This window comes from Hyla sarda, chromosome 3 (genome assembly GCF_029499605.1).
Source record: "Hyla sarda isolate aHylSar1 chromosome 3, aHylSar1.hap1, whole genome shotgun sequence".
NCBI lineage: Eukaryota > Metazoa > Chordata > Amphibia > Anura > Hylidae > Hyla > Hyla sarda.
The window spans coordinates 97,905,307-97,925,650 of record NC_079191.1 but is presented as its reverse complement, the minus strand read 5'-3'; the positions used below and the strand labels follow the sequence as shown (position 1 = coordinate 97,925,650).

The window sequence follows — 20,344 nt, the reverse complement described above, 5'->3', positions numbered from 1 at the left end:
TGACGTCTGACTACTGTATCATGTATATACAGTCATCTATAGATGGTTGTATATACAGGATAGTGCACAAAGGCTTAACACAGAACTGCTCAGCAGCAACATGGGTTAACTTAGTTCTTGCTGGGCTCCTGTATAGTATACATGGGTACACTATGCACACCTGTATACAGCCAGCAGAGATGAGTAGGGATGCTCTGCACCATGTATATGCTATACATCACTCCTTACAGTCTGTGGGCCAGGACCCCCTGCATCTGATCCACAGAGTGGTACCTGAAGGCAGATGAGGAGGGTGAAGCCGGATGAGGGGAAGGAGAAACGTCGGTGGTATCGGCTAACTGGCTGCAGGCCTTTGCGATTTTGGTGCGGGGAAAAGATTCCGGAACATTATTCCGGCCTCTTTTTGTTACTTGGATTCGGTGGGTGAGGCGTATAGGGTCTACGGGGGCACAGCGTGGCTCCGTTATGACGAACAGTTTCAGCAGCGGATGGCTATCCATCTGTAATTGCACTGGGATCATAAAGATATCAGCTTGTGGATGCAGCTGATGGCAGCGCCTCGGGGGCGGGGGCGGGTTCGGGTCAGCAGTCCTTTTGGGAGGGGGAATTGCCACAGGGTACAAAAATTATTTTTCACACACCAGCAAAAATGCAAGAAACCACTGATTTTTCTGGCATTTTTTCTGGTGAACAAAAACATAAAATAAATAAAATCAATGGAATCCTGGCATCAAAACAATAGAACAAAATACCAGTGTCCAGAACGCACCATTTTTCCTGTGAGGTGCGGCTTAGGTGTACAAAAAGAAATGTGGAGATTTAGAACTTTGCGTAGAATTTATCATGGGCCTTGCACAAGTATGGTAAGTTTGATGCAATTGCACCACATTTAGACCAACCAAAATGATCTACAAAAAGACACCAACATTGAAACATGTCCCCTATTGAACCTGCTCCACAGACATTGCTGATAGAGATGAGCAAAGTTACAGTAATTTGATTAGTCACAAACTTCTCTGCTCGGCAGTTGCTTCCTTTAGCCTGCATAAATGAGTTCAGCTTTCAGGTGCTCCGGTGGGCTGGAAAAGGTTGAGACTCTTTAATAGGACTGTATCCACCTTTTCCAGCCCACGGGAGCACCTGAAAGCTGAACTAATTTATGCATGAAAAGTCATCAACTGCCAAGCCGAGAAGTTCGTGACGAATCGAATTTACTGTAAGTTCGCTCATCTCTAGCAGTCTGGGCCAGGGGAGAAGAAGGAGGGAGGGTAAGAATCATTCAGAGGTCAGTCCTGCAGGACTAATGTAACAGGGACAGCGTTCCTCCTCTGGAAAAAGCAAAGGAATGCCGTTCCTGTAGGACTCGAGCCCTGCATATAAACCTATAACTCAAGAAATTGCGGCAGAAAATCATACAAAAATATATACTTTATTAAAGGGGTACTCCAGGGAACTAAACCCATAGGTCATCCTTTCACCAACCTATGTGTTTGTATAAATATCATTAATTAGATATATAGAGCAGTTTCTCTCAGCTGTCACTTACATGCAGGGAGTGAGAAAAAGATGCCATTCTCTGATCCACTTTGTCTTGGTATAAACCCCTCACTTAGACCTAGCCCCCACCCTTCAAGACAACACCATGTGATGATTTCTGTCTGGTCTAGAGCTCTGGCTTCACAGCCACACCTCACCTCCCCTCCCTGATTGAAAAGCTCAGTGAGAGAAAAGCTCAGTGACGATTCTAAGTCTCCTCAGCACTAATGCTCTTTTCTGCTGTAGATCCAATCACTGACTGCTGCCATTCAGAGCACAGCATGATTTATTGTTGGACATAGTCTGAAATAAAAGACCTGTGCAGTGTGTTTACAGGATGCATACAGGTAGTGAAAGCAATTGGCTGGCAGCCATTACACAGAGCTGCACTGACTTCTGGGAGTTGTAGTCTGTGCTGCAAATAAGGAAAAATAATATTTAGGAGACATCAGGGGCCAAAGGAGCTGCCAAAACCACACTGATAACTGGGGTCTGGTGCAATTAAAAACTTGAACATGAGAACAAACCCTAAAAGGGATTGTCCACTTTTAGGAAACTAGAGATCTTAAAGGGAACCAAAATATAACAAAAAAAGAAAAGTACATTATATTGCAAAAAGATCTTCCTTCAGCGGAATGGATTTTGAGTTGGAGTTCTTTGAGGAAGCACATTACTTTCTGCAAGTTCTGTTTGGAGGGAAGATACATTTCTTCAACAAAATCTGCAGTGTTTAAATACAATTTTAAAAAACTGAATTCTTTCCGATTGGGATAAATGCATAGAAAAGAAAAAATACAAAAAGCCCATCTAGACTCCCTTCTTGTTGCTGACTAGAGATGAGCGAACTTACAGTAAATTTGATTTGTCACGAACTTCTCGGCAGTTGATGACTTTTCCTGCATAAATTAGTTCAGCTTTCAGGTGCTCCGGTGGGCTGGAAAAGGTGGATACAGTCCTAGGAAAGAGTCTCCTAGGACTGTATCCACCTTTTCCAGGAGCACCTGAAAGCTGAACTCATTAATGCAGGATAAGTCATCAACTGCCGAGCCGAGAAGTTGGTGACAAATCGAATTTATTGTAAGTTCGCTCATCTCTATTGCTGATGCTCCAGCAGTGCCCTGATGACATCCCCATGCACCAGTCATTGGAAGTTGCTACAACTAGTCCAGTGTTTCCCAACCAGGGGGCCTCCAGCTGTTGCAAAACTACAACTCCCAGCATGCCTGGACAGCCATTGGCTGTCCGGGCATGCTGGGAGTTGTAGTTTTGCTACAGCTGGAGGCACCCTGGTTGGGAAACACTGGACTAGTGACTGGCCTCTGCAGTCAGGCACAAGAGGAAGTGCATGTGACCAAGGCCAGGGATTAGCTGCTTGTATGAGGATGTAGCCAGGGTACAAAGCCAAGGAAGGCACAGAAGGGGGTCAATAAGATGGTTTTACTATATTCCTGCCAAGGGCTGGGCAGTCTCTTTAACATGCTGCATTACGACATATGTGCCCATTAGCTAAATATTAATACAAAAAGATTTTATTTATATTTTCCCCATGTATCAGATACAAATATTGATTGGCACTGCAATATAAAGGAAACATCTTCCGAGCAACTAAAAAAGATAGAAATCTTTAGTCTGCTCAGGAGACCACATGGTGGTCTCCCTGGATTTTAGACTTCACCGATCTTATGGTTTCTGATCCTTTGACTATTCCTCACATGTGGACTAGAGTATCTTGAACAGACTGCTCAATACTTTTCTGGTTTTCTCCACTCTGCCTTCCTTAAATCCTTAGAGGAATAAAATGATTTTCAATTTAACTGGTGCAAGAAAGTTATACTAATGTATAAAATTACTTCTATTAAAAAAAAAAAATCTTAAGAACAGCCACTGTTCACCCCCCACTAAACTCAATACTCAACACTTGTGCCTACTGAGCGCTCACGTGACCAGCAGCCATGAATATTCAAATCCAGCCGGTAGACCCGCCTCCAGCAGGTGCAATTCAGCACAGACAGGATCTTCAGAGTAACCGTGCAACGGACTAAAAGGTAGGCATCTGAGTCAGAGACCCCCGCATCGGTCTCATGTTCACCACACTAAACCCAATACACCGGGTTATAGTGCAGGTGAACGATGCGGGGTCTCTGACTAATATACATACCTGCAGTCCAGGTTCCCAGTAACCATGAATATTCAAATCCAGCTGGCAGACCCACCTCCAGCACGTGCAATTCGGCACAGAGGGGATCTTCAGAGAAACCGTGCAACGGACTAATAAAGCAGTTATCCGAGTCAGAAACCCCCGCATCGGTCTCCTGTTCACCACACTAAACCCAATACACCAGGTTATAGTGCAGGTGAACAAAAGTTTTCCTTTAAAAGTATGTTCACACTGGAATTCCACGCAGTGAACATTCCCATCAATGTGAATGAATGGGTCTTCCGCGAGACGTACACTGCGGAATTTCAGCGGCGGACAATTTAGCTACTGAAATTGTTCCACGCAAAGAAAGAACATGTTCATTGTTTACACGGAAGCACTGCATATCTTCAATTGTGACAGCGCAGTGCTACCGCCAAAATACTTTCAGCAGCAGTCACCAGACGGAATCTCCACAGCGAGCAGACTCCGCAATGGGAACATACCCTAAGCCTTCCAGTACTTAGTTGCTGTATGCTTCAGAGGAAGTTGTGTAGTTCAATCCAGTCTGACCAGTGCTCTCTGCTGCCACTCCTGTCCAGGTTAGTAACTGTCTAGAGCAGGAGAGATTTTCTATGGCAGAGAGCACTGGAGTCATACTAGAAAGAAATAAGTTTTCTAAGCAAGTTATTTAATCTTTTTTCCCCCGTTATGCCCAGAGAAAGTTGTATTTTTCCTCCAGGGTACTACTTTAACATGCCCCTCCATAATAAAGGCCATAAGCACTGTGGAGTGAGTTTACACAGCTTTAATAGGCTTTTTGGGGAGATTTATCAAAACCTGTGCAGAGTAAAAAACTTGACCAGTTGCCCATAGCAACTAATCAACTTGCTACTTTCAGTTTTTAGGAAGTCCTGTGAAAAAAAAGAAGCGATCTGATTGGTTGCTATGGGCAACTGGGCAACTTTACCTCTGCACAGGCTTTGATAAATCTCCCCCTTTGAGCCTATTAGACTTAAAATAAGGGTTCTTGCTGGGATGATGATTACACAAACAAACAAAAAGATCAATAAGCGGAGGATGAAATCTGTGACTGAAAGGAAAAGAGCAGAATCACTGCAAATAGCAGAATTTTTTGAATTTACATTTTATTAAAAAGAGGCATAACTGCTGGACCAGAATTTCCTCTACTTCACTTCCGGTGTGTGACTGGATCCAGGCTACATCAAAATGGCAGCATCCATGTGTGAAGTCATGCATGGCTGCCCAACAGTTCTAAGGGGACAGATGCTGCCTAAAGTGAAGGATTTCAAATCTTGAAGCAATGAACACTATATGAAGAAAACCGCATTGGATCCCCAGAGAACTAGTGGCGGATTCTAAGGGTTTTGCCCAGCATCCTAGATAAGAGGATCTTCTGTGGGATATAACTCTAAGGTACGTATGTTACTAAGTGACCCCTCAACATACTCCTGTTCACCCACACTATAATAACACATTGTATTGGGATTAGTGTGGGTGAAGAGGATGACAGTTTTTCTTTAAGTCATTAAAATATTACTGACCTCATGCATGCACACAATCAGAAACACCCCATCTGTTATGCTGTTGTGGGGTGGGATTAGTGTTTACCCCTTTAGGTTACTTTTCTAAAGTCATGCTATGAAGTGCAGATCATCGATTTCAGTACAAAGCACTGTGAGAAACTTGGGAAGCAGCAGCAGCCTGTTTCATTTAGAAAAAGTAGCTTTGTAATGGCTTGCCCTGGAAAACACAGGACTTTCCCAGGGTATTCACACTTGGTAAATAACTTTAGAGATTAAAATGAAGGGGCTTGTTTGGATGATCAAACCAAGATTGATAGGTTAACCCGCCTGGGTGTGCACAAAGAGCATCTCTGGTAGACTGTGCCAGTACACTACAGTAATATGCATTTTCATAGAATCAGTTGTGGTGGTGATGTAGTTAAGTTAGAGTACCTGTCACCAAATAAAACTTTTAATATAGTGTTCCTTGTGTAATTAGCAGACACTTTCCCATTCACTTGCTTTTAAAAACAAACAAACAAATGTTTAAAATGTAATAGAAAAAACGGCCACTAGGTGGCTTTGTTCTGTTCCCTGCCACAATTCACAGTGAGTTTGGTCTCCTCCCGGCCTGGCAGATGTCCAAACTCAGAAAGTGTTTCTCTGCACCGAGCTTGTTTGTCAGCTGAAAAGAGCCTCACTGAAAGATGCAGAGTCTGAGGTCTTCTTTTCATCACAATGCTGCAATCATGTGAGGGCAGAAGTGGTCCCCCAGCAGGCTTCAGTGAGGTCATGCCTGCTAGGAAACAACCACTTTCCCCTGCTGGGAGATTGCAAGACTCAAAAAAATGTCAGAACTTTCGAAAAGCTCTGTATCATCCTTTAAGGGTGGGAGGGGTGTTAGGGAAGTTTATTTGGTACTTTATAACAATGGTTGCCAGGTACTTCCTCCACATAACTGAGAACTATCCCATATCTACACTATGAGCTAGATCTATATGTTCTACAACTCCAGACAACTGCTTTGACTAGGCATCTAGTAAAAGGTATGTTCACATTGGGCTTTATACATGTGGTGGTCTTAACAGTAACAGTCAGTGTGGACAGTATTTTTCATAAATCCTGTTCAATATCTGTAGTGCAGAAATACCACAAATTCTAGTGGATGCTATGTCCATCTACAATATGCCCCTATGGCCGGTAAGAACTTCTTTTAACATTTACTTTTCCAGAGACTGACCAGGAAACACATTACCAAGAGTGGGCACCTACCACCAACTCTTCCAGAAAGCTTACTTGATTTATCCTTTGGTAATGAAGAAATGCCTCCCTCCAATTCCCAATATTAAGACAGTGATACCGAGGATGGCTTTTAAAGGATGTTTATTTCCTGACCTTTGTGTACAGGAAGTTGATACTTAGGCACAGTAAGTAGAAATGTCCAAGGAGTAAGGGGGCTGAGGAGAGGTCTGGAAAAATCCTGGAATTTATGTTACACCCCCCCACCCAAACTGGACAAAAAACACATGATCCCTTTCCCCCGGCATCAGAGGTAAGGGGACAAGAGAAAGGGCTGTGACAGGACTGTCGAGATGTCGTGGGCTTTTAACCCATTTCATTACTCAGTCAGCGCATGGTAAGGTTGTTCTTTAGCAGCAGAGGGTAAAATTCCATCCTGATGCCACTGGTGTATAATTCTAGGCTTCTCCACAGCCTGGAACATGAGTAGCTGTAATGTCAGAAAACTGGATGAGAGGATTGGGAGGGGGAAATTCAATACACCTTCAACACTCCCCCTTTGTGCATATCCCTCCCTCACAAATGGCTCTGGCAGTGAAAGGGTTACAGGACACTTCCTAATACATTCTGCTCTGTAGCAGGACTGTATATGCCAATTTTAACATTGGTATTTGAGACCTTATAATGAGAGATAATAGCCTTAGTTGCAGTCTGAATTATTCAAGTCTGTCCAAAACATGTTGCAGCACATTTTATGAGATTACCAAGTATAGCTGCACACCTAACAGTTTGGTCAGAAGTGTCAGAAGAACAATGGTTTGCACATCTCCAAATTGATCCTATGGACACAGACATGATTTCATAAAGTCAGAGTAGTAGTTTCGGCAAACCAGCAGACACTACACCTACTCCAGATACATAGCAACTAAAAAGGCTGTAGTGGCAGTATATACAACTTAGGAAGGGACACTAAAGCTGATGGTGTGTAGTAACACTACGCATCACTATGGCAAACCGGTGCAATCATAGGCTCTTTCCATCCTATAACTGAAATACCAACATTTTATATATCTTTTATGGAGGAACCAGAAGTGCCAGGTAACCCCTTGCAGCAGTGACTTATATTGGATCCTGGAAGGCAGAGGAAAGGGGTAGAGAGGGAGATAAGGAGATGACAGGTCAAGTGATTCAGACACAGCAACAGGAGAGTTAACAGGAAGCAGACATGTCAGCAGGCATTAAGCCTTTTCCACCACCATGTCTTTTTGGGCCCCATGGAGAAGTTTTGTGGGCCACTGGAGCCCCAAAGCTGGGGAAATCCTCAGAGCTTGTCATGTCAGGAGCCTTGGTAGAAGGGGGAAAAAAAAATATATATATATTAGTCTCACCGATTTTTAATCTGTCCTTACGTAGTTCTGGGTTGATGTGCCGTGTTCAAAGATCCACAGCATGTATTGTTTGTAGAAGACTCACCTTCTCACTGTTTCCTCCTGCTGTCCATGGAGCATCACGTACAACAAAACCCTTGGATGGTTGGGGCTTGTTGTCGTCCTGAGAGTGTGGTTTCATGTAAGATTGCATCACTTCGTTCTCAACCACATCAGACATCTACAAAAATGTTATATATTAAAATGTAATGCCTCCAACTAAAGAATTCTAGTTTTAATCCAGTAAAAAAAAGCAGTACTACAAGTTCTATCAACAAAAACATAAGATTTAGATGAACCTACATATTCCTCTTCCAAATTCAGCAGATGATCAATGGCTTCGTCCACATCCTCAGGTTTGCCAGTCACAGTCACAAGGTTGGGATCAGGGGCTCCACTCTGGGGAAAGCGAATATCCACCTAGACAAAAAGGTTACTTCATTAAGTTTACTTGTAATATATTTGGGTGTTAAAAACTAATTCTCACCATGCTCCCACTTACATGAGTGACAAGAAATGTTCCATGTGGATTTTATCCCAAAAGTTGACAAGGTAAACAATTCAAAGTTCAACCAACCACTTAATATAAAAAGGTTTTATTAAAAAGATTAAAAATAGAATAGCATCTGACTTAATGAGTACATCTTCCAGAAACAGTATGTACTACAGAGGGATACTATTCAATACATAACACTATAGTAGCAAACATGATACAGAAGAGAGAAAAAAAAACCCACCAAATTAGTTATACAGGTGAAACTCGAAAAATTAGAATATTGTGCAAAAGTCCAATGTATTTCATTAATGCAACTTAAAAAGGAAAGCAAGCATGAAGTGCTCCAAAATCTCCTGGTAGACGGATGCGTTGACGTTGGACTTCATGAAGCACAGTGGACCAACACCAGCAGATGACATGGCTCCCCAAATCATATTAATTGGGGGGGGGGCTTTGGGGTTCTCATGAGCTGTAAGCCATTATCACCACAATGACAAATTACGGCTTGAACTATCTTTCTTTGCATGTAATGAGTCTCTCTCATATTAGTTTCACCTTTTAAGTTGCATTACTGAAATAAATTAACTTAGCACGATCTTCAAATTTTTCGAGTTTCACCTGTATAAATATGTCACCTAACTAAATTCACCATACAGCCATAATGCACTGTGACCCAATACATTACAGTGACTATAACGATCAGTTGTTTAAGTGGGGTCCTTTTATGATCGTAATCTTTACATGTTAGTTTCCCTCTGTACCCCTACGTTTTGCTGTTTTCTTTGTTAAACGAGAACTCCGGGATAGGTAACCTATCCCCTCCCTATCCTAAGGATAGGGGATAAGTTTCAGATCGCTGGGGGTCCGACTGCTGGGGTCACCTGCAATCTCCCATACAGGGCCCATGGCTCTTTGCTGAAACGGCACTCCGGCTCTCCCATAGAGATGTATTGAGGGGGCATGTCGGCTACCACCCACCCCCCCAGCGATCTGAGACGTATACCCTAATCTTAGGATAGAAGTTTTCTCATTATGGAATAATCCCTTAAGGGGCCCCTTGACAAACCAATGAAACGTATGTAGGAGTACAGAGGAGCACTCACCACGGAGATTGGTAAGATCCTTATAGGATCTAAATCTTGACATGAATGGTCACCACTCCCAAATTAAATAACTCCTCAATAAAGTTACCTTAACGCATTGTGTTCAGGCTAATATGGCTGTATAGTGATTAGTTAAAAGTTGGGCGACAAGTATACAGCTAATACATTGTAAGTGGGTTTTTATTGAATTTGGCGGGTTTTCTTCTGTATCCTTTTTGCTACTATAACATTGCGTATTGAATAATACTTAGTCATTTAGTCAGATTCTATTGTATTTTTAAAACTAATTGTTTTAAAATTAAAAGATTGTTGTTTGAACGCATGTTATTTCTGATCGATATATACACAACTAAGACCATATTCACACTAGAGTCAGTATGACCAAGGGAGGAAACTGGTGTCTTAGTGGATTCTTATGTGTAATTTAAATCAACCAAGCATTAGAATTTCAGTATCTGCTTTGGTCACATACTTTAAATTCATCCATGATCTTGCGTACAGCTTTGCCTCTTCCACCAATAATTCGGGCATGGACACGTTGATCTAAAGTAATGTCTTCTGACACCATCTGCTCCAGGTCTCCAACAATTTGCATGATTGCTTCTTTAGCAGCCTCTGTATTTTTCTCGTAACCAGTGATTGTGATCTGATCCTAAAGATGGATTTAAAGCAAACAAGCGAAAAGGTGAATGTTTATTTTTAATTTTTATTTATTTTTACCAAAAAGGTACAGTGAAGAGGAAAAAAAATAAAGCACAAAAACAAGACACCTTATCTATTTCAGATTGTGTAACAGTATATCACACATTATGCATAGTGGGCATTTTCTATGGGAAGACCACCACCATAAAAGACCACTTTTTAAGTCAATTTTAGTGGGTTTTACTGTATACCTTTAGTAGGTTTTAAGAACCTTATGATCACCAGAATATAAAGTTATTCATAAACTTTTCTCCTGAAGTGAAAAATGACCCTGCATTGATTGCACTCCGATCATCATTCTATTACACCCATAAACCAAGTAGGGCATATTTAAGGAGCACTCTTAAAAAGTTTACCACAACACAAGAGTTATTATCCTATGGATAGATAAGTTCATGATTGGTGGGAGATTCCCACTAATCACAAAAAACATGGTCCAGTCACCCATATGATGGGGAATGATGAAGCGTGTGGCTGCCCCATTTACTTGCTATGGGACTGCCAATAACCACCTCTACAGGAGACATCGTACTTTCTAATGTTCAGTAGATGTCCCAGCAGTGGGATAACCCCTTAAAGGTATTTGCAGCCACTTATTCCCTATCCTTTGTAATCCAACAGTAAAGGATAACTTATTTACCTGGTTTTCATCACTCTTATCTGGAAACTGTACGTTGACATCATGTTCATTGCGGATCTGGCTGATGACTGCACCTTTGCGACCAATAATTTTAGGGTGATACTTGGGATCTACAGAGATGACTAACTTAAAGCTTCTCAATGCCTATAACACAAGAGCCATGGCTTAGAACAAACAAATTTATTAAAAACCCACATACAATTTATATTAAAATCTTTAAATGGGCACTGTCAGATATAAGAAAAACGTGATCGGATAGAATATATATATATATATATATATATATATATATATATATATATATATATATATATATATATATATATATATATATATATTATAATACAGTATTTCATACTCAAAAAGCCAGTCAAAAAACTGCCTCCCTGCCTCCTAGGATACAAACCATCCTGGCTGTGTCCACTCGTCATCACCTAAGTCATAGACTCACTTCATGATTGACAGGTCTGCAGATCTAAAGCTGCAGTGATCGGCTCCCTCACTGTCTGTGTTTACTTCAGTCTCCTTGTGTGAGGAGAAGGAGGGGAGGGAGTACACTGCTGCCTGTGAGCAGATTATAAAAGAAGCTGGTGACTGAAGATGAGGACTGAATGGAAGATCTTTTGTTTAAAAAGTAAGTGTCCCTGCATGTATGTGTGGAGGGGAGAGGGGGAGAGCGAAAGAAAGAGAGAGAAAGAAAGAGAAAAAGACAAAAAAAAAGGAAAGAGGTGTGTGTAATACAGGGAGACTACAATAGTATTCATCCAGCTGTTGCAAAACTACAACTCAAAGGATGTGTGGGCATTCTGGGAGCTGTAGTTTTGCAAAAGCTGTAAGCACACAGTGTGTGTATAGCTTTAAACCAGAAAGGAAAGGGTTTACAGATGCTCACTCCCGAGACCTGCGACTGAGGAGAGTCAGGGAGGGGAAGTGGTTATCACCTGAGAAGAAAGGGACCCGCCCCCTGCTTCTGATAGACAACATTAAAGGGGTACTCACGTGGAAAAAACTGGTGCCAGAAAGTTTAGCAGATTTGTAAATTACTTCATCCTTCCAGTACTTATAAGCTGCTGAATACTACAGAGGAAATTGTTTTCTTTTTGGAACACAGAGCTTTTTGCTGACATCACCAGCACAGTGCTCTTTGCTGACATCTCTGTCCATTGTAGGAGAAAATCCCCATAGCAAACATATGCTGCTCTTGACAGTTCCTAAAAATGGACAGAGATGTCAGCAGAGAGCACTGTGCTCGTGAAGTCAATCGAGAGCTGTGTGTTTCCAAAAAAAATAAAAATAATAATTTCCTCTGTAGTATACAGACTAGAGATGAGCGAACTTACAGTAAATTCGATTAGTCACGAACTTCGGCTCGGCAGTTGACTTATCCTGCATAAATTAGTTCAGCTTTCAGGTGCTCCGATGGGCTGGAAAAGGTGGATACAGTCCTAGGAAAGATTCTCCTAGGACTGTATCCACCTTTTTCAGCCCACGGGAGCACCTGAAAGCGGAACTAATTTACGCAGGATAAGTCATCAACTGCCGAGCCGAGAAGTTCGTGACGAATCGAATTTACTGTAAGTTCGCTCATCTCTAATACAGACCCTGAAAAGTACTGGAAAGATTGATATTTTAATAGAAGTAATTTACAAATCTGTTTAACTTTACGGCACCAGTTGATATAAAAAGTTTTCCACGGGAGTACCCCTTTAAGGTAATTCAGAAATAAAGCTAATTCTGAGAGAAATATAGGTCCTAGACACACAAAAATGATATGTACATGATCAGGATGGGATACTGAGCAACATATAAGAGTTTTTTTTGGGTGATTCGACAGGTACGCTTTAATCTACAATTAAGACTTATTGACTCCTTTACAGCAGACTGTTGCACATTCCACTTTTACAACCTTCCTATGGAATATATGACCCTGAGAATTAAGTCAATACGAAGCACATCACTGAACACTTTGCTCACCCTATCCTCCTGCTCAGCTTGCAGCTCCTTCACTCTATCAAGCAGCCCAGCTTTGGCACGATCCAGGTTAGAAGAAAGCCCAGTAATGGTTATTATATCGCACTGCAGCTCTGGGGCTGGGACTTGGATATTCACCTAAGACATGACAAAAACATTAAATCTGTAATAACTAACAGCTTGTTCAAAAAGTTTGTCACTGAACAGACTTAAGACATACCTCAAACTCATCCATCATCTTGCGAATACCTGCACCTTTCTGTCCAATGATGTAACGATGGAGATCATATGGGACTTCCACCTCAATGCTGACTGGAACAAGAGCCTAAAGAAATAGAATAGGCCACAATACAGCTGTATATTAATGTTAAAAAACCTCCACAAGTAATTCCAATATCTCTAAGAAAACATTATTTTAAACCCCATCAATCATTACAAACCTTTAGAGCTTCACTTGCTCCTTCACACCTCTCCTTGCGCCCAGAGATCAGAATGATGTCACATTTCTTAGGGGAGCCTGGATCTACAGCTATTTTATTTTCGGCCCCTTCCTCACCATTCTCTTGGGCTGGTGACTCTGCATTGGGGGCTGATAAAAGGTAAAAATTGAAGTTTTTAAAGATTTACCAACCCAAGCACCATGTTATCTGAACAAAGACATTCTTACCTGCCTGAGGGTTCTCTTCACGATCAGGGAACTTAATCTGTACGGCATGTTCTCTTGTTATCTGCTGGATGCGAGTACCTTTAGGACCCATAATGGATCGATGGAATCTTTGAGGAATCATGCATTCCATGGTGACCTGAGCTTCCTGACAAACCAAAAGCAAGACCAACTTTTAGAATCACAACTATGTTAAACCGCTACTAACGTTTTGGCCAGCGACAGGATAAGGCGGAAACTAAAAGTGCTATCCCGTTGCACCAAAACTAGAGCCAATAAGCCATCAGATGGACTTGCTTGATGTTTTATTCTTGTCCAATTCAATTCCATAGGACTTTTGGGATGGAAAATTAGGCAGTCTGCCTGATGACATTATCTACGTTAGTCTCAGGCAAAGGAATACCACATTTAGTGTCACCTGAGAAAAAGATAGTAACACTAACACACCTTTATGAAGAGAAAATAAAGCCATAATGTATACTCACCAAGTCTTCAATAATATCTTGAATCCGTTTCTTGGCAGCCTCGACGCATTCCTTAGCACCTTTCAAAGTAACACGATCACTCTGCACACCAGAACGAGGGAAGCTAACAGTTACACCGCCATATTCCTCTGCTATGTCCCGCAGTACTTGTCCTCGTCGGATTACAAAGTGACGGTGGTGCTTAGGGTCCACAGCCATAGTGTCTTCAACTATGTTATCCTATTTAGACAAAAAACAACCAGGTAAGTTGGTAGAAAAAAAAAAAATATATATATATACACCAATCACAACATATAGACCATTTGGGCCAAAGAAAGTCAGACGTAAACTAAGGCAGTAACCCTGCAGCATGATCATATGCTTTTGAGTGTTCTAACAGAGATCATAATTAAACAGAAAAAAAAAAAGCCAACACTACTTTGATATATTCTTCTCTGTATACGATCCTGCCTGTTATGCATTGTTACTGTGGCCCCTGTTGTCTTCTCTGGCTGCTTGAATTTCTTTTACTCCTTCCCTCCCCTGCAACACAATACTACATTGCAGCTCTGCTCTCAATGCCCTTCATCTCCCTCTGAGAGCAGCCACCACCCTCCTGCTCTGTGAGCAGACAGATTAAATGTATGATTGGCTGAGGCTGCACACACCTCCCAGCAGTATAGGAAGCATGACTTTGACAGAGACACAGTGGATGGCTTGATTAATTCCTTTTCCCACTCACTGCATGTAAATGACAACTAAAAGGGTAAACTGTTCTATATAGCTAATAAATGGTGTTTAGACAAATAGGTTGGTGAGAGGAAAACTATGGGCTATGGGTTTAGTTCGCTGAAGTAACAGTTTAAATGTTTGCCTTAATATGTTTAAAGGGGTTTTTATGTATAGACATAGGGCCACATTTTATGCCATATCTGTCTACACCTCCAGATACTGCATCTACTTCAAGATTAATTTCCATCAGGAGCAGTGTAAATCAAACATTATGGTGGCATATTTTCAGCCCGGGGGAAGAGGGGTTATACAAGTTTGTCTTTAGTATCTGACCTGCATTCCAGGTGATTTTAAATATCAGGAAACACAAATTAAAATATGTTCTCACCAAACTTTGGATTAGGATTTCCAGTTCCTTTTGTGCGTCCTTTACGGCCTCATCTGTGCCCACAATGGTGATAAGCTGTTGGTCTTTATCCTCAGCGGTGGGGAAGATTATACGGGCTCCGGTTAAATCACGCACCTTGCGGATGTTCCCTCCTCCTTTACCAATTAAAAACTTGTGATATTCTGGTTTGGCGCGTATCTCTGCAGTAAAGCTCTTTGTTTGCTGTAAGGATACATTAAAGCTATTACAATCTATAGAATTTAATTTTAAAATTATGGCCATGATATGAAATAGAGGTTTTCTTCATAGTAATGCAAGATAAGAATGCAGCCTGAAAATCATTGCTTAAATCCTCAGGAGGATGTGAGTTCTTTAAAGTAAATCAAGGTTAATCTTATCAGGGTCTAGTAATAATGTAAATTTATGTCACAAATTGGCAGTCAATATTCCCAATTTACGTTAAGGGTTAGCATTTGAGGTGATAAAGCTTGTTATTTGTGCGTGCTAAACACTTTATTTACTTGCGTAACTTACATAACAACAAAGCAAGCAAGCAATGACAATGCACAGATGCAAAAATCTAGGTGGTAAATTTTTATTTTTTCTAAGAAATCCTGCTCTTCTATGCAATCCTTAGATAACAGACTTACCTTTTCTTCTGCCAGTTGAAGCAGCTGTTTTTTGGCCCTCTCTACATCCTGAGCTGGTCCTCTAATAGTAACTGTGTCACTTCCAGAGCCTTCACTTGGGAAGTGGATGTGCACTCCTCCGCACTCCTCCATAATAGATCGGATAAAGCGGCCCTTAGCTCCAATAAGGGAGTTGTGAAGTTTAGATGGAATGCTGACCTCCAGTTCTGTTATGTTAGCCTGAAACAATGACCACCAAGAACAAATTAATACCATACAGGACAGTGCTTCTGATTCTACTAAAAATTACACCATTAATTGACAAGTGTAACCAATGGAAATATTGCTTACCAGTTCCCTTTTCTTTTCTGTTTTCAGGTGGGGACTCGGGGACTGCGGTTCCCCATTGCGAGTGAGGGGGCACAGACATTGTGTATATGCTCTGTTAAACAAGGGGGCGGTAATGAAACTGGGCAAAGGTTACGGCCTCCATAGTTGCCACCATCCGACCCAGGGCTTCCATACAAGTGCGGATGGAGACTGATATCAGAGACCGAAGGGAGCGGACCCCCGACCGGAGCGCCAGACGTTTGTCCGGCGGAAGACAAATCCGGGCAGAGGCTGTATCGAATTGAAGTCCCAGGAAGGTTAGAGATTGGGTAGGGCGGGGGACTGACTTGTCCTGGTTGACCATCCACCCGAAGAGAGTCAGAGTTTGGAGAGTGACGTCCAGATTCTCCAGAGTTTGGGCTTTGGTTGGAGCCTTGATGAGAAGGTCGTCCAGATCACCGAGTATGGGTATGTATGGGTATCACAGAGATTCCCCTCGACCGTAACAGGCCCATCACTGGCACAAGGATCTTTGTAAAGACCCGAAGAGCCGTGGCTAGACCGAAGGGGAGAGCAACAAATTGAAAGTGCCCTTCCGGAACCGCAAAGCGGAGGTACCGATGATGGCCTGGAAATATTGCCACATGGAGGTAGGCATCCTTGATGTCCACTGATGAAAGGAACACCCCTTGTTCCAGGGACGCCACCACCGAATGGAGAGATTCCATTCGGAATTGGCGGATGAGAAGGTGATGGTTGAGACACTCTAGGTCCAAAATTGGACGCACAGAACCGTCCTTCTTGGGAACCACAAAAAGATTTGAATAGAAACCCCAAAACCGTTCCCCTGGAGGAACGGGAACAATAACCCCCTAAAGAAGCCGAGACTGGAGAGGGGGGTGGGGGGGGGGGGGGGGGTGTTAACAGCGCATATACGCAATGTCAGTGCCCCCTCACTCGCAATAGGGAAACTGGGAACCGCAGTCCCCGAGTCCCCACCTGAAAACAGAACAGAAACAGGACATCAGGGGGTACCAGGGGGTCTGGGGGAGCAGTGGGGTCAAGTCAGCCATAAACTGGGACAGGGAAGAAACCCAGGCTGGTGGAGCGGCTGAACCCACCAGGACCGAATAAAAACCTAACTAGGAAAACAAAACAGAAGACCTGGTCTGGAGCAAACCAGACCATGTCCACCTCCTGCAAGACACTAAGCTTAACCCCTTAAGGACCAAGGACGTACTGGTACGTCCTTGGTCCTGCTCCCGTGATATAACGCGGGGTTACACGGTAACCCCGCATCATATCACGGCGGGCCCAACGTCAGAGTAAAGCCGGGACCCGCCGCTAATAACGTGCAGCGCCGAGCGCTATTAACCCTTTTGCCGCGCGCTCAGAGCGGAGCCGTGCGGCTAAAAGCGAAAGTGAAAGCTGCCGGTTAACTCAGTGGGCTGTTTGGGATAGCCGCGGCGAAATCGCGGCATCCCGAACAGCGGGAGGGCCCCTACCTGCCTCCTCGCTGTCTGATCGCCGAATGACTGCTCAGTGCCTGAGATCCAGGCATCAGCAGTCATGCGGCAGAATCATCGATCACTGGTTTCCTATGAGAAACCAGTGATCAATGATAAAGATCAGTGTGTGCAGTGTTCTAGGTCCCTATGGGAGCTATAACACTGCAAAAAAAAGTGAAAAACAAAGTGAATGAATATCATTTAACCCCTCCCCTATTAAAAGTTTGAATCACCCCCTTGTCCCATTAAAAAAATAAAAATAAAAAAAATAAAAAAACAGTGTAAATAAAAATACAAATAAACATATGGTATCGCCACGTGCGTAAATGTCCGAATTATAAGAATCTATCATTAATTAAACCACTCGGTCAATGGCGGCGCGCCAAAAAATTCCAAAATACAAAATAGTGCATTTTTGGTCACTTTTTATATCATTTAAAAATGTATAAAAAGCTATCAATAAGTCCTATCAATGCAAAAATGGTACCGATAAAAACTTCAGATCACGGCGCAAAAAATGAGCCCTCATACTGCCCCATACACGGAAAAATAAAGTTATAGGGGTCAGACGATGACAATTTTAAACGTATTAATTTTCCTGCATGTAGTTATGATTTTTTCTAGAAGTACGACAAAATCAAACCTATATAAGTAGGGTATCATTTTAATCGTAAAGGACCTACAGAATAATGATCAGGTGTAATTTTATTTTAAAAAATGTACTACGTAGAAACGGAAGCCCCCAAAAGTTACAAAACAGCGTTTTTTTTTCAATTTTGTCGCACAATGATTTTTTTTTTTCCGTTTCACCGTAGATTTTTGGGCAAAATGACTGACGTCATAACAAAGTAGAATTGGCGGTGCAAAAAATAAGCAATCATATGGATTTTTAGGTGCAAAATTGAAAGTTATGATTTTTTAAAGGCAAGGAGCAAAAAACGAAAATGCAAAAACGGAAAAAACCCCGGTCCTTAAGGGGGTTTTCCGCTCAGAGCCTGAAGGCGGGTATATCCTGCTGGGAGGAGCCAACTGTTTTTGTTGCCATAGTGTCACACCTCCTAGAGACAGCAGCATACACCCACGGTCTGTGTCCCCCCAATGGAGCTGATAGAGAAATTACGCCATTAATTGACAAGTGAAACCAATGGAAATATTGCTTACCAGTTCCTTTTGAATAGCCAGGATTCTATCCCGTGCTGCCTCACAGTTGGATTTCTTCCCAGTAATAACAATCATTTCTGAGTTGCTGTTCTCAGCTGGGAGGTCAATTTTAGTGTTACATTCTTCACGAATCTGAACAGGGAGATCAACACAAAAGACAAAAAAAAATATATTATAATTTAAAAAAATATATATTTATATTATATTAATTCTATCCATCTCAGAAGAACAGCACAGCTACTAAAAAATAAAGAATTATGAAGGTGCTCTCAGTTGTATGAGCCCTGGTGAGAGGCTGATACTTAAAAAAAATAATAAAATAAAAAGTCCGCAGCACACAAAAATCAAGTAAAATAGCAAAGTGTTTTATGCCATTTCCAGTGCAAAAAGACAAGTGCTACGTTTCAGCAGCCTCACGCTGCCGAATTAAAAATTTACTTTTTGGTGGAAAAGAAAATGATATGTATGAAAAAGGACAACTCACTTTCTTAATATTGGCACCGCCCTTGCCAATAATGTTTTTGTGGAACTGCTTAAAGATCGGTACAGAGATTGAATAACTGTTCTCCACCTGGTAGGTAAAAAAAGAAAATATATATATTTTTTTTTAACATGGTTTTTAATATTCAAGTTCTATAAAACCTATCAAAGCAAATACCTTAGGGAAACACTATGTTTGGCTTTAGTCTTACTGGTAAATTTCACAGTACAAAAGAAATACATGTAGGTTGAGATTGAACTACAAACTAAAGCTACCATAATATACCCGGAGATATAAACAAGCTGAAGACACTGAAGTGTCCAAGATCCAAGGATATGATTGTTTTGGGTCGAGTATGATTAAACTACTTTTAAAAACAGGAATTTTGCAGCCATTTACCAACCACATAGGTTGTTACACAATTCTACATCTTCTATAAATTTAGCAGTTTAGTTGTTTAATACGGCTGTGTAAATCAAGAATATTTTCAGCAAAATGAGAAATTGAAGAAATGTTTAAGTAACCGCTGTTCCCGTTTACTTTTTGGCAAACGTGTCATTGTTTAAAAGCAATATGAATTACAACCAACTTTTACTGCATAGTTTGTAACATTTGTAGACAGATTCTTTAATATTTACACCCGCTATGTGCTCAACTGAATACTGGTTACCAGGGTGCAATACATCAGCACAGGTATCAGGAAGTTGTTAAAAGATACTACTGCCAGCTTTTTCCCAAACAGTACTACCAAACATTATTATAATAAAAGGCTTTGTTCATATTTGCATCCTGACTTACTATTCTACAAGTATTGCGCTAGGTTTCATTTTTATTTATTTTTTTTTTATTTTTTTTTTTAAGTACAGTGACCCCCGACCTACGATCATTTCAACATACGATGGCCTCTCAGAGGCCATCGCATGTTGAAGGCAGCATCAACATATGATGTTTTTGTATGTCGGGGCCATTGCATAAACAGCCATCTGGCAGCGCAGACTGCTTCTGTCGGATAGCAGTTTACGGTGCCCTGTGTGGTCCGCTGACTATCACTTACCTGTCCTCAGGGGTCCGGCGATCTCCATCATAGTCATCACGTCGCTGGGCACGCCGTCCCGTCATCTAATAGGAGCGACGTGATGGCAGCGACGGAGAGCGAGGATGCCGGGGAAGCAGAGGCCTTGCTGGAGCATCGGGGATGAGGCAACAGCGA

General features: G+C 41.8%; 1 protein-coding gene across 1 annotated transcript in view; it reads right to left on the bottom strand.

Annotated features, from left to right (window-relative positions):
* Positions 1 to 6,565: 6,565 nt before the first annotated feature.
* The window catches only part of HDLBP (high density lipoprotein binding protein), a 47,264-nt gene continuing 33,485 nt past the window's right edge, over positions 6,566 to 20,344 (bottom strand). Inside the window, exons 15-28 of the mRNA XM_056564736.1 lie at positions 19,138 to 19,224; positions 18,654 to 18,785; positions 15,676 to 15,894; positions 15,026 to 15,247; positions 13,927 to 14,145; positions 13,445 to 13,589; positions 13,218 to 13,366; positions 12,998 to 13,102; positions 12,781 to 12,915; positions 10,807 to 10,950; positions 9,937 to 10,116; positions 8,169 to 8,285; positions 7,912 to 8,046; positions 6,566 to 7,782 (exon numbers count right to left, since the gene is read on the bottom strand). Coding sequence (XP_056420711.1) covers positions 7,648 to 7,782; positions 7,912 to 8,046; positions 8,169 to 8,285; positions 9,937 to 10,116; positions 10,807 to 10,950; positions 12,781 to 12,915; positions 12,998 to 13,102; positions 13,218 to 13,366; positions 13,445 to 13,589; positions 13,927 to 14,145; positions 15,026 to 15,247; positions 15,676 to 15,894; positions 18,654 to 18,785; positions 19,138 to 19,224 — 2,124 coding nt within the window. The 3' untranslated portion in view covers positions 6,566 to 7,647. The remainder of the gene's footprint in view (positions 7,783 to 7,911; positions 8,047 to 8,168; positions 8,286 to 9,936; positions 10,117 to 10,806; positions 10,951 to 12,780; positions 12,916 to 12,997; positions 13,103 to 13,217; positions 13,367 to 13,444; positions 13,590 to 13,926; positions 14,146 to 15,025; positions 15,248 to 15,675; positions 15,895 to 18,653; positions 18,786 to 19,137; positions 19,225 to 20,344) is intronic.